We start from the raw sequence: 14016 nt of genomic DNA, 5'->3' as shown, positions 1-14016 counted from the left end.
AGAATTTGTGGTGGATTGTAGAAAATTCGTGGATTCAAATGCTCTGGGCCTGACTGTCGCGGCCCTCAGCAGCTACGACCCACAGATGCGCGCCGCAGCCTACGCGGTGCTGGCGGCCTACTACTCACACCTGGAGGGGGCGCGCTTCCGGGAGCAGCCCCAGGTAAGCGAGGCCGAGGAGGCCTGGTGGGAAGATTTCCTGAAGAATTCAGAGGCGTTGCCCAGAGACTCTGATACAGAACCAAAGTCTTGTCTCCTCCTAGCGGGGCGGGGGGTGGTGCCAGAGGTCATCTTGGGTCCTCAGTCCTGGGTGGTAGAGAGAGGTCTCCCCTTACAAGAACTCTTCCTGTGTCATGGAGGGCAGAGCAGTTCTCGTTTCTGTCGACTTGTTCCTTGATCTGAACTCAGGCTACAGCAGCTGTCACCCAGGACACACAGAGCCTCAGAAGCCGTGCCCTGAGGTGGTGGTGGGGGGTGTGAGCCCCTGGATGTGAGGAGTGGGCCACCCTGCAAAGCCATGGATTAGGCTGCCCGAGACAAGGCTGGTCACAGCTGTTCTGCAAATTTTCCCCCCGACCCCGCCCTTTTTCCTGCTTTTAAGGTACTGTACCTGTTGGACGTGGTCAGGAATGGGATCCGAACCAAGAACATGAGACTCACCTTCACCCTGACTCTCTTCATTGCCAAGGCAGCCTTGCAGATTTTGAAACCAGGTACCACTGCTAGAATCTGGTCGGGGTGAGGTGGAAATTCTGAGGCTGAGTGAGCCCATTTGGTTGCGTTAATCCCACTGGCATAACCGGTCCACTGCACATGTGTGAGGGTCACAAGTGCAAGGTGCAGGAGAGTGTGTGTGAATGTGAAGGGGGACGAGTGTGTGTTCCTATCTGCCTGCAGGCGTGTAAAGCTGCAGTAAAGGCAGATCACAGCTCCACCAGAGGGCCTGCTGAGGGAGTCACAGATGTGCATGCGCGCTTGGAGGGGGCCTGACGCAGAGGCCCCATCGGTGCTGGCAGCCACGCTCCAAGCTCTGGGGTCAGCGTCAGCACAGCTCACTGGCGCGACGACAAGCGGCTTGTGGGTCCCTGTGCCCGTGTCACGAGGGCGCAGAACATGGCTCCGCTTGGTCCTCACAGCCGCCCAGTGTCGGGGTGGTCTGAGCACGAGTCAGTCTATCATGGGACCTTTTCTTTTTGTCACTAGTGAAAAGTTACAGAATGTTGATGCCGTTAGGGACCACAGGGCTCTGCGGGTAATGCGGTTGTTTTCAGACAAGGAGACAGCCTTCCAGCCGAAGGTTAACCCCAAGGTTATGTCGCTTCAGTCATGTCTGTCCCTTTGTGACCCTATGGACTGTAGCCCACCAGGCTCCTCTGTCCATGGGATTCTCCAGGCAAGAATACTAGAGTGGGTTGCCATTTCCTCCTCCAGGGCATCTTCCTGACCCAGGGATCGAACCTGCATCTCTTAGGTCTCCTGCATCTCTTTACCACTAGTGCCACCTGGGATCCCAAATAGTTTGTCCAAGGCCCAGCAATTAGTCTGCAGTCAAGTTGCTGTTGGAATTCAGATCAGATTTTCATCTGCTCCTGTATCATTTTTATTACATGTTTTTTTTTTTAGCCTTAGAAATTATGGGAGGGAAGAAGGTAATTAGCCGTTTAGGCTCTAAAGAAACAGGCTCTTCAGAGAAAATATCCTAGCTGAGGTCATGAGGGATAGTCTTGGCCTCCCATCCAGTCTGTGCCCCCGCAGTGAGCTGTCCCACGTCAGACCTCATGTCAGTGCAGGGGCTCAGGGCAGCGGTCTTGGATGGGCTGTGAGGCTGCAGGTGCTTTGGATAAATGGGAGATGACAGTCCAAGGGTGAGACCAGGGGAGGAGGTGTCAGCCCTATTGCATCCCAGACCAAGTGACCCAGGGCAGGTCTGAGCCCCCTTTGCTGTGGAAGCTCCCTCAGTGGGAGGCCGATGAGCTGGTATTCGCCCTGTGCTGTCTTCCGTATGGCAGCCCGCACTCTGCCCACCAGCTGATTGGAGCTTAGGCTGATGCCTCGGAGGGAGTAGTATCAGCAAAGGACTGGACATCCCCAAGTGGTTCCTGAGCCGTGAGAGAAGCCCTTATGCCGTGTAGACCTAAGGTGTCTTACTGCATTTTAATTCTTGAAAACTGATCACCTGGATGAGAATTAGAAAGCCCCGTGGGGGCAGGGATTTCTGTCTGACCCTCCCCCCCAGGACCCCACTCCCCAACTCCACCTGGTCATGGGGTGTCCTTTTGGCGCCATCCTGAGTGACAGTCAGGCTTCCCTGGTGGCTCAGACGGTAAAGCGTCTGTCTGCAGTGCAGGAGACCTGGGTTTGATCCCTGGGTCGGAAGGATCTCCTGGAGAAGGAAATGGCGACCCACTCCAGTACTCTTGCCTGGAAGATCCCATGGATGGAGGAGCCTGGTAGGCTACAGTCCATGGGGTCGCAAAGAGTCGGACATGACCGAGCGACTTCACTTTCCCTTTGAGTGACAGTCTGCTTGTGTTCACAGAGGAGCATATGTACATGAAGATCAACAAGTTCCTGCTGTCCCACGAGTACCTGAACATGAGCAAAGTTCCAGGCTTCTACCAGTTCTTCTACAGCTCGGACTTCGAGGTAGCACCCTGCCCTGAGGTCCACGGGGCCCCCAGTCTCCTAAGTGGGATGCTCAGCCACCGCGCCAACTCGTCCCTGCAAAGACTTGTCGGCTACAGAGCATATAGGCTGGGGTGGAGGGTGGGGGGCAGGCGGGCCTGCCTGTGAAAACGCTTTCCAGTCCATACCGTGATTCTCGGGTGACTTCTCAGACCTCACAGACTCCAGAGGCCTTGAGTCACGGCCTCCTCACGGTTATTTTCTGGGTGAATCACAGGATTGATTATTGATGTGCTTTTATCGAACATATGAGCACAGTTGAGGTCTTCCCTGTAGCTCAAATGGTACAGAGTTCTCCTGCAATGCAGGAGACCAGGGTTCGATCCCTGGGTCAGGAAGATTCCCCTGGAGAAGGGAATGGCAATCCACTCCAGTATTCTTGCCTCGAAAATCCCATGGACAGAGGACACTGGGGGGCTACAGTCTGTGGGGTCGCAAAGAGTTGGACACGACTGAGCAACTAACAGTACACTGAGCACAGTTGAGCGTGTAAGTCTGACCTGGTCCTTTATTCCTGACCCAGAGAAATGGAAGCAGAGAGGAGAGAGGGAGGGTTTTTAATAACAGACCCAGAAACGGAGGGTCGGGGGCTGCCATGCTGCAGTCTTCACCACCCCTTGAAAATAGTGGTGCTGGAAGAGTTTTCAGGGAAAAAAAAAAAAAAAGAGCCTTCACATGTTTAACAACCGTCTCTTGTTTGCGGGACTTTACAGCAGAAGATGGAGTGGGAGTGGGTGTTGGGGCTCCTTCGCCAGGGAATGCGGGACAAGCACTGCTTCGAGCTGTGCGCCAGGCGGGGCGTCCTCCACATCGTCCTGTCCTTCTTCGGCAGCCCGCTGTGTGACGAGGCGGCCCAGGTAGGCACCCCCAGGGCCTGAGGGCTGGGGGGCCTTCACTCGGGGTTCCACCACCTGCAAGTCCCGCCCCGTGGACCCTCACCTGACCGCCTGCTTCAACATTAGCTTCCCGGCCCTCCTGGGCCCAGGGCCATCTGGGAGGGAGGCGGGTGGTGAGGAACCAGGAGGCTCTGGGCAGCCGAGAGCTCAGGACTGAGGCGCTTCCAGACACGCGCAAGCCACCAGCGTGTCACGTAACACAGAGAAACTGCAGGTCATCAGACCTTGGCTGGGAAAGGAGCCGGGCTTTGAAACCTCCTGCCTCACAGCTGACAGGGAGTCTGCACGAGTTCTGTCCCTGGAGCAAGAAATCTTGTGGAGTGAGACGTTAACTAGGAAAGGCATATGGGGTTTTGATGAGTTTCTAGCCTGATCAGTGTCTGTCTCTGGCATCACCTAAAATATGGGTAAAGAGGAATGAGTCTGCATAAGTGGAATTTGAGTACGGTAGATTTCTACTTTTTATGGCATGTGAGAACTCTAAGGCACCCAGTTAGGGACTTCCGTGGTGCTCCAGTGGTTAGGACTCCGTGCTTCCACTGCAGGGGGCACAGGTTCAATCCCTGGTTGAGGAACTAAGATTCCCATATGCTGTGTGGTTTGCCAAAAAAAAGTATGTGTGTGTGCGGGGGGAGCACCCCGTTAACAGTTCCAGCGGCAGTCGCATCTCTCTGTCCTCTCCACGTGGTAAAACGGAAGCGATGAAATGAGCCGCCAGCAGTTCATGGCTGGACTGGCAATGAGTCTTCACTGTCCCACTCAGGCTGCCAGGATGCGGGGCCGTGTGGTTTGCATGCCACGTCTCCCCTTGTGATGGATTAGCAGGTGGGTGTCCCTAGGCTGACACTCTCCCTGTGGCCATCTGTGTCCTCTGGCTGTTACGGTGGGGTGGGTGGTCCCCCACGGCCACCATTCCCGCACACCTGGCAGATGTCACGTGCAGCGACCACCTGTGGAGTGGGGACACATCGTTCTGCTTTTAAGGCCTTCCCTGGTTCAGGTAACTCAGGTTATTCCCATGGAAGACCAATGACTTTTTGCTTGGGGTTGACAGAACTGGATTCTGGAGATTCTGCAGAATGCCGCCCGGAATGCCAGGTCTGCCTATGAGATGCTGCGGGACTACAGCCTTCTGACGTGGGTCCTAAACATCCTGGAAAGCAAGTAAGCACCTTATGTCCTGGGAAGAGGGGTTGGGCAGGGGTAGGGTGGAGGAGCGCATGCGCACTGGGCATGGGGCTGGGGGGAGGGCGCACATGCGTGCTGGGCGTTGGGGAGAGCACGCGTGCATGCTGGGTGTGGGGGTGGGGGAGCGCATGCGCACTGGACATCTGGGCGAGGGGGGAGCACGTGCATGCATGGTGGGCGTGGGGTGGGGTGGCGTGGGGCATGGGACTGCGTGTTATCTGGGCATGGGGTGGGTATAGGCAGAACGCATGCATGCATGCTGGGCATCAGGCAGAGGGGCGTGGGATGAGACCATGAGATCATGGCAGCTCCTGCAGCTCCAGTGTCCGCTGGGAGATTCCAGGAGAATCCGCGTTCCCCAAAACAGCGTCCTCTACACCACCTTTCTGTCTCTCCTGCGCGGCCCAGGCTGCTCTCTGGGAGTGGGGTTCTCTCCGAAGTTTCGAGGCCGCTGCCCTCCCTGAGGCAGAAATGGGGAGCCTCGGGTTTCGGGAGCGATCGCTCATGCGGTGATGTGGGTTGGCACTCCACTCCCACCCAGGGTCGAGGTGCCCTGCTAAGGGTCCGTACCGGAGCCGCATCAAGGGCTGGCGTGGCTATCTTGTCTTGTGACGGGGGCTGCTGTCACTAGGTAGCTCAAATGACACGGATTTGTTTTCTCACCTCCGAGGGCCGACGTGGTCGGCCTTGGTGAGAGCCCTCTTCCCGGTGTCCGCACTGCCAACCGTGTCCTGGCAGGGAGAGAGAAGGAGAGCGCTCTGGTCTCTTCCGCTTCTTGACAGACAGTGACAGTGAAAGTCGCTGAGTCGTGTCCGACTCTTTGCGACCCCATGGACTATACAAATCAATGGAATTCTCCAGGCCAGAATACTGGAGTGGGTAGCCTTTCCCTTTTCCAGAGGGTCTTCCCAACCCAGGGATAGAACTCAGGTCTCCTGCATCGCAGGCGAATTCTTTACCAGCTGAGCCACAAGCTTCTTACAGGGTGCTAATCCGGTCATGGGGCTCCATCCTCACGACTTCATCTAAACCTAATGACCTCCCAAAGGCCCCACCTCCAAATACAGTCACAGCGGTGGTTGGGGCTTCTACCTGTGAATGGTGGGGCGGGGAGGAAGGGCACACAGTTCAGTCCATAACGTGATCTGTTTTGATTCCTAACAGTCTCCTGCCTCTGAGGCTGTGTGAAAAGATGAAGACTCTTGTCTCGCAGACAGACCCTCAGTGGCAGGAATCTTTCCTTCAGACAACTGTGTGTGATAATAATTCTGGGAATATCCAGCCTCTTTGCCCCCCTGTCTTTTTTTTCTTTCTTTCTTCTTTTGTGCATTTTTTTAAAGAATTTAAAATTTTTTCTCCTAAAGAAAGTAGTATCTTCTCTCCAAAGGCTGCACTGGCTGATTGTCTGCTCCTGGCTGTTACCTCTGTGCTTCAGAGTGGCAGAAGGCTGGGCAGGGAGGCTCTCCCTTCTGTGCCACAGAGGCTCTGGAGTATCTCTTAGATGGGACTGGGGAGAAAGGAGGGTTGGTGAGAAAGTTTCTTTCACCAGAAAGTTTCTGGTGAGAAAGTTTCTTTCACCAGAAAGTTTCTGGTGAGAAAGGAGGGTTGCGCCCTGGGATGGAGCTGCTTTTGTAGCAGACACCCTGTCTTGCCTTAGGTGCTATGCCCGTCCGGGACTGCAGTGGCTGAGTGAGCGCATAAAAGGGTTGGAGGCTGGGGAAGAAGCCAGCCCCTTGGGGTGGCCACCACCATCACCGTCTCCTCCCTGGTTCCCGCCCACCCCTCCAGGAGATGGGAGGAGAGGGTGTGACAGAGAGCTGACTCTCCCCATATTTGGCTTCAGGTTTCTGGAGACCGAGCTGCTTTCCAACCTCATCTCCCTGCTGCACACACTGTGGGTGACCACGCTGGGCAACAGAGAAGTGGAGGCCGGGGCACAGCCTCCCTGCAAGCCTGGGTCCCAGGAGCCCCCGAAGCTGCTGGCCCTGCACCTGGTGGACGAGTTCCTCTACATTCTCCTTGTGCTCACGAAGCACCTGAGGTGAGCCCCTCCCCTGGGTCCCGGCTCCACAGGTGGGCTCTGGGCCAGGCCTGTGGTCCTTGTGGTGACCTCAGGACACCATTTCCGCTGCTCCTCTTTAACAGTTAGACTTTTGAGGTTCCTTTCCAGACCAGGAGAACTTAACACACTCAGAAAACCTGCAGCCTGTCACGCCAGATGATTTTTAGCAGGCAAACCATCTACTTGGATATTTGGATTCAAACACTCAAAATGATGTTTTGTAGAAAGAACATGTTTTCCATGATTTTAAACCTAAGAAAGTTAAGCTGTTCCCAGACTCACCTCCACCTGTATTAGCCTGCACAGGCTCCCTTTCAGCCATGAATTTCCTGGAAAATTTTAGTGTTTTCCCCTTGGAATTACACACTTGGTTTCCTCAGGAGAACTCAGCGCTTGTCAGATTCTACTGTGTTAGAGAAAATACACCATGTCCTCATACTTCTGATGTGGGAACAGAGGTGTGCTGATTGGAACTAGACAATGGATAGCAAATGGATTGTCATCTCAGAGTGAAAACCTTGATAAAGAATAGGGCATTTCATTTTCTGTTGTTCTGAAATCAGCTATTGAATCTACGCTGGGTAGCCATGTTTCTTATTTTCAGTTCAGTTCAGTCCCTCAGTCGTGTCCAACTCTTTGTGACCGCATGGACTGCAGCACGCCAGGCTTCCCTCTCCCATCACCAACTCCCAGAGTTTGCTCAAACTCATATCTGTTGAGTCAGTGATGCCATCCAACCATCTTATCCTCTGTCATCCCCTTCTCCTGCCTTCAGTTTTTCACAGCATCAGGGTCTTTATTTTACAGTTGTCCAAAGACGCATGGCAGCCTACTCCAGCATTCTTGCCTGGGAAATTCCATGGACACAGGAGCCGGGCAGGCTACAGTCCATGGGGGTCACAAAGAATCGGACACGACCTTGCAACCAAACCACCACCAAAGACACATTGGTTTCTGAAAACTGGTTGTAATTCAGAATAACAACTGTATCAATAAATGTGAAAACGGTTAGAGCAGACAGTTTGGAATTTTAAATTCCTTAGAACTTGGAGGAATATATATCCTTCCACTGCCCTCCGTTAGGTTTGGCCATGAGTGTTGCTATCCCAGAGCTTTTCTTGGCCTTTAGTTCCTGAGTTGGAGAGGATCCAGTGGTCCTGAAGTTGTTAGCGGGGCAGCTGGCACCCTGACCCTCTCCCAGTTTCCAGAGAACTTTCTGTGCCTCCAGGGTGGAGGTCGGACCCTGGTCCCCTGTCCTCCTCCCCTGGGGAGGTGCTGGGCTCCATGCCCTGGTCTGTTGGAAAGGGCTGCCCGAGCTGTGGGTGGGCTGTCGGCACCTCAAGTCTGTGGCTTGTCTGCTGCCCAGCCACCGAGGTCCTGGGCTGCAGGCAACGAGGCGGCCTCGCCCAGCCTGGGATTGTGGACTCCCCCCACAGGCCCACCTTGGCCTCCGCCCAGCTGACCAGCTTCTTCGGGGCGCTCGACTCGGTCCTGAGGTACCGGGCCACCGTGCTGCAGGCCTTCAAGGACATGAACCGTCTGACCATGAACGCCACGGTGCTGTCCACCCGGGATGTCCTTGTGCTCCTGCACAAGTGGAGCCTCATCGAGAGAGACGTCCGGCTCCAGGAGGACCTGAGGGCCGCCACGGAAAAGTGCCAAGTCCGGGAGCTGCTGAGTGAGTGTCCGCTGCGTGGTTCTGTCTCATCTCTCACTCCCCAGGCATGCTTGCTGCCCTCCCCACCCCCCCAGAGCAGCTGGCGTCTCCCCCCCACCTCTGAGCAGCATGTCCACAGCTGCCAAGGCTTAGAGACAGGGTCTGTGTGTCTTCATAGCACTCAAGGGAGATGGGGCCCCAGCTCCCGCTCCCCTGCGCTCAGCTGTTACAATAGCAGTGATGACGGTCACAGGGAAACACTAACCCTGCCCGAGCTCCAGGCTGGGTGCCTCCTATGGGAACCCAGCTCTGAGCTGTGCCCTCCCCTGCGTGGATGCCCCACCCTCTGCATCTCTGTGGGGATGGGGAAGGGGGGAACAGCAGTCTGATGCCTTTTCTCTTTTCCTCTGTGTGTGCGGGTAACAGAGATGCTCAAGGAGAAGAACAAGGCCAGCGCGCCAGCCCGAGCCAAAGGCATGCGGGCCCGGAAGCGGAGACCTGGCGAGGCGGAGGAGGCGGCCGACCCCGAGCTGCCGGCGTCCGCCCTGGAGGCGTGCAGCGGCCTCCTGAGGTCCATCCTGACCCACTGGGCACCCGAGTTCCCCAGCGCCGACCCGGAGCGCGAAGACCCGGGCCCCGTGGGTGCCGTCGCCTCCCTGGTAGCCGGCTGGGTGCTGCGCTCCGCAGCCAGGAGTACCCTTGGCCGGGCGGAGGCGGCGGGCCTCCTGGGCTGGCTCAAGAGCCACGTCCTGCCACAGCCGGCGGTAGTGGCTGAGCTTCTCCGCGATGGCACCGTGACGAGCAGCCTGTTCCGCCTGTACAGCCGGTTCTGCGGTGCTGCGGAGCCGGCGGGATCAGAGGACCGCTTGGCCGGCCTCTTCAACGCCGTCCTGCTGCGCCTGGTGGCGGCCCGGGGCACCGCGGGGATCCCCCTCCAGCCGGTGCTCGAGACCGTCCACCTCTGCTCCCTGGACGCCGAGGAGGATGCGGACACACGAGGTAACGTGGGGGGCTGGGCTCGGAGACTGCAGACTGCGCGGGGTGGGCCTGGGGCCGAGAGCACTTCCCGTTCTCACAGCCTGCGGGTGCTGTCAGTGAAGCCTTGTGGGGAGGACGGCCCTCAGCCCGGGTCTGTAGAGCACAGAGAGTCAGCCTTCTGGGTCCTGAGTGTGGGGGGGGGGGGGCAGGGAGGCCCCACCTCTGCCTTCAGGTGAGACCTTGATCGAAGGGGAAACAGTGGAGAGGAACGCCCTCCGGGCGGCCTTGTGTACCCCTGGGGACGCTGCGTGGCTTTCTAACTTCCTACTGTTATCTCACACAGAGAATTAGGTTGCACCTCGTGGTCACAAGCACACACACTTGCACATACAGGCACCCAAGTCATAGTTCATATGCGCGGCATTTAGTGGGTGCTTGATAAAGGTGTGGGGGCTTCCCCAGTGGTGTTAGCAGTGAAGAACCTGCCTGCCAGTGCAGGAGACGTGAGAGATGCAGGTTCGATCCCTGAGTGGGGAACATCCCCCGGAGGTGGGCAGGGCAACCCACCCCAGCATTCTCGCCTGGGGAATCCCCACAGACAGAGGAGCCCAGGAGGTGACAGTCCATGGGGTTGCAGAGTCAGACACGACTGAGCGACCTAGCACACGATACAGGTGTGCCTGTGTGGATGAGGCACCGGCAAAGACCGTAGGAGGATAGCGGGGAGGCTGTGGGCATGTGCAGGGGGCTCCTCCGCTGTCAGGAGGGTTGGCCCTTCAGGGAGGGCTGGAGGGGGCCGGAGACTGGGCGGGGCCACAGCCCGGCAGGTGAGCTCACCTGGTCGCAGGGAGCCCTGCTGTGTCCCCTGGCCTGCAAACCTTCTTGTCTGTGCCTGTGGCCCAAAGGCCACCCCTGCCAAACTTCAGTTGTGGTTCTTGGCCTGGGTGGGTCAGCACCAAGGAAGAGGCTTACATTCAACACACAGTCATCACGTGAGAAAAGAGAGGTTTTAAAACGAACAGGAAAGATGAACCCAGCGGTTGAGTACAGGCAGGACTAACGTATCCACACGCTCACCGCAGGTTGCCACCTGGGGCCGAGCGAGCCCCGGGTCACCGTGCGTGGGGTGGGCGGCTCCTTCCCAGCTGACCGGCTTGCGTCCTAACGGTCTCGTTGTCCCTTCCTCAGCCGCCGCCGCGTTCCTGGTATCTCTGTACATTAAGGACATCTGGCTGGGGGCCCAGCGGCCAGACACCCTCCTGAGCCACGTCCGGATGGTCCTCGACACCGCGGAGGACTCGGGAGGGGGCAACGAGGAGGCCATCGTCCGGCTCTGTAGGGACATCGCGGCCACGGTCCCTGACATCTGACTCCTGCGGCTGGCACCTCCGGCTCCAGGTTTCAGGAGTCGGGTTGAGTCGGGGGTTTCCATGGAAAGCCTGTGAGACGCAGGCTGTGCATGTCGACCTGCTGTTCTGACGGGAAATGTTGGCTTCTCTAGGTGACTGATACAAAAGAAGCTCAAGGGACCGTGTATGCAGAGAGGTCAGGGTTACAGTAGGCCTGGGTGGCCCTGGGCCCACGAGCCCTGGTCAGGGAAGACCCTTCCTCTGAGGTGCTTGTTGTTCCTCAGAGAAATACCTCAAACTGAGGTAATGCTAAAGTTGAAATGTCTAAAAGTATACGAGACACAGTTGCATGAAGAGAGATGTTTCAAGTTTCCTCTTCATAAGAAGTCACAGCAAAGCTTTGTGTAACTTTTTGAATAAATAAACCTTTCCAGTATTGTGTTAAAGGTATTTTACTAAATAAAAGGATGTTGTACTAAATTCTTAAAGTATAAAACTATTTTGTCTTCTGCTTGGAAAAGACTGCTTTATATTTTTAAAAATTCCATTTGAAAGCAAGGACTTTGAATTTTATAACTTGTTAATAAATGTCTATTTTTGTTAGATTTGGTGTTTCGTTTTTATTGACTGAAGCACAGACTATTTTTGTTCTACAGAAACCTGTATTTTAGAAGTCAGGATTTGACTTTTAAGATTCCTGTATAAATTGATATTGTAGCTGACAAACATTGAATATGAAATTTCATGCATTTCATGCCAGGTAAAACTCGGTGCTGTTCATTTGAAGCTCTGCACGTACCATTGTGCCACGTCGGCACACAGCATTCCCGGTCTGTCACTGGGGAGGTGGCTGTTTATTTACCCTAAGGGCATTTATCACCTGGAGAAGGTCATGGCAACGCACTCCAGTATTCTTGCCTGGAGAATCACCACGGACAGAGGAGCCCGGTGGGCTACAGTCTATGGGGTGCACAGTCGGACACAACTGAGCAACTAACCACATGACGTTTATAGCCCTGGGAATGGCTTGGTTCCAGCTTAAGCCTTTATACCTTTGTTTCCCTCCAGTGTTGTTTAGACTCTTTGGTGTTTTTTTTTTTTATATAATGACTTAAGGTTCTTAACTAACAGAAGCAGCCGATATTAAGAAGAGGTGGCAAGAATACACAGAAGAACTGTACAAAAGAGATCTTCACGACCCAGATAATCATGATGGTGTGATCACTCACCTAGAGCCAGACATCCTGGAATGTGAAGTCAAGTGGGCCTTAGCATCACTACAAACAAAGCTAATGGACGTGATGGAATCCCAGTTGAGCTATTTCAAATCCTGAAAGATAATGCTGTGAAAGTTGCTGCACTCAATATGCCAGCAAATTTGGAAAACTCAGCAGTGGCCACGGGACTGGAAAAGGTCAATTTTCATTCCAAACCCAAAGAAAGGCAATGCCAAAGAATGCTCAAACTACCACACAATTGCACTCATCTCACATGCTAGTAAAGTAATTCTCAAAATTCTCCAAGCCAAGCTTCAGCAGTACGTGAACCATGAACTTCCAGATATTCAAGCTGGTTTTAGGAAAGGCAGAGGAACCAGAGATCAAATTGCCAACATCCGCGGGATCATCGAAAAAGCAAGAGAGTTCCAGAAAAACATCTATTTCTGCTTTATTGACTATGCCAAAGCCTTTGACTGTGTGGATCACAAGAAACTGTGGAAAATTTTGAAAGGGGGGAACACCAGACCACCTGACCTGCCTCTTGACAAACCTGTATGCAGGTCAGGAAGCAACAGTTAGAACTGGACATGGAACAACAGACTGGTTCCAAATAGGAAAAGGAGTTCATCAAGGCTGTATATTGTTACCCTGCTCATTTAACTTATATGCAGAGTACATCATGAGAAATGCTGGGCTGGAGGAAGCACAAGCTGGAATCAAGATTGCCAGGAGAAATATCAATAACCTCGGATATGCAGATGACACCACCCTTATGGCAGAAGGTGAAGAAGAACTAAAGAGCCTCTTGATGAAAGTGAAAGAGCAGAGTGAAAAAGTTGGCTTAAAACTCAACATTCAGAAAAACTAAGATCATGGCATCCGATCCCATCACTTCATGGGAAATCGATGGGGAAACAGTGGAAACAGTGGCTGACTTTATTTTTCTTGCCTCCAAAATCACTGTAGATGGTGACTGCAGCCATGAAATTAGAAGACATTTACTCCTTGGAAGGAAAGTTATGACCAACCTAGACAGCATATTGAAAAGCAGAGAGACATTACTTTGTCAACAAAGGTCTGTCTAGTCAAGGCTATGGTTTTTCAAGTGGTCATGTATGGATGTGAGATTTGGACTATAAAGAAAAAGCTGAGCGCCGAAGAATTGATACTTTTGAACTGTGGTATTGGAGAAGACTCTTGACAGTCCCTTGAACAGCAAGGAGATCCAACCAGTCCATCCTAAAGGAAGTCAGTCCTGGGTGTTCATTGGAAGGACTAATGTTGAAGCTGAAACTCCAATACTTTGGCCACCTGATGGGAAGAGCTGACTCATTGGGAAAGACCCTGATGCTGGGAGGGATTGAGGGCAGGAGGAGAAGGGGACGACAGAGGATGAGATGGTTGGATGGCATCACCGACTCAATGGACATGGGTTTGGCTGGACTCCAGGAGTTGGTGATGGACAGGGAGGCCTGGTGTGCTTCTGTTCATGGGGTCGCAAAGAGTCAGACATGACTGAGCAACTGAACTGACTGACTGACTGAAGGTTCTTACCGAGACAGGAGTAATGCTCTGTGCATTTATCCCCTTCCTACAAGTTGGGCTGATCATCTAGAAGGCAAGGAGTGTTCACTTCTCCTGTTCCTTCCCCTACAAAATGCCCACAGTGGTGTTCTTAGGATATTCTGAAGCCAGAACGCTATGTTTAGATTTAAGTTGGAAAGGCCATGTGGTCCTTTCTCCCTCTGTGTATCTCTGGAGCCCATCATTGTCCCTTCCCCCATCTTCCCTTCTAACCCACTGCCCCTGGGTCTGGCTGGCCAAGCCTGGCCCTAACCTGGCAGAAATATTTTTTAGTCACATGAGATGGGGTGGGGTGAGGTTTGTGGGCTTCATGGTGTGATGCTGGCTCCAGACAATTTGCCCGGAGGAAGCTCAGGCCCTAGAGAACTAGGTCCTTCGGGGGTCTCAGGTCACATGA

The 14016-nt window shown here is 54.2% G+C and overlaps 1 protein-coding gene across 2 annotated transcripts in view; it reads left to right on the top strand.

Moving 5' to 3' along the window:
* URB1 (URB1 ribosome biogenesis factor) overlaps positions 1-11418 on the top strand; it is a 78306-nt gene extending 66888 nt beyond the window's left edge. For both annotated transcript variants that reach the window (XM_086322314.1, XM_086322318.1), the window contains 9 exons: positions 3-163; positions 602-713; positions 2540-2646; positions 3399-3542; positions 4636-4745; positions 6613-6810; positions 8268-8509; positions 8915-9487; positions 10655-11418. In XM_086322314.1, the coding sequence (XP_086178440.1) occupies positions 3-163; positions 602-713; positions 2540-2646; positions 3399-3542; positions 4636-4745; positions 6613-6810; positions 8268-8509; positions 8915-9487; positions 10655-10836 (1829 nt within the window). In that variant the 3' untranslated portion in view covers positions 10837-11418. The remainder of the gene's footprint in view (positions 1-2; positions 164-601; positions 714-2539; positions 2647-3398; positions 3543-4635; positions 4746-6612; positions 6811-8267; positions 8510-8914; positions 9488-10654) is intronic.
* Positions 11419-14016: the final 2598 nt, after the last annotated feature.

Source organism: Bos grunniens, chromosome 1 (assembly GCF_055505025.1).
Source record: "Bos grunniens cultivar Pamir isolate PY7600 chromosome 1, Bosgru_T2T1.0, whole genome shotgun sequence".
NCBI lineage: Eukaryota > Metazoa > Chordata > Mammalia > Artiodactyla > Bovidae > Bos > Bos grunniens.
Note: the sequence above shows the minus strand (reverse complement) of the source record. Positions and strands in the feature narration are given on the sequence as shown.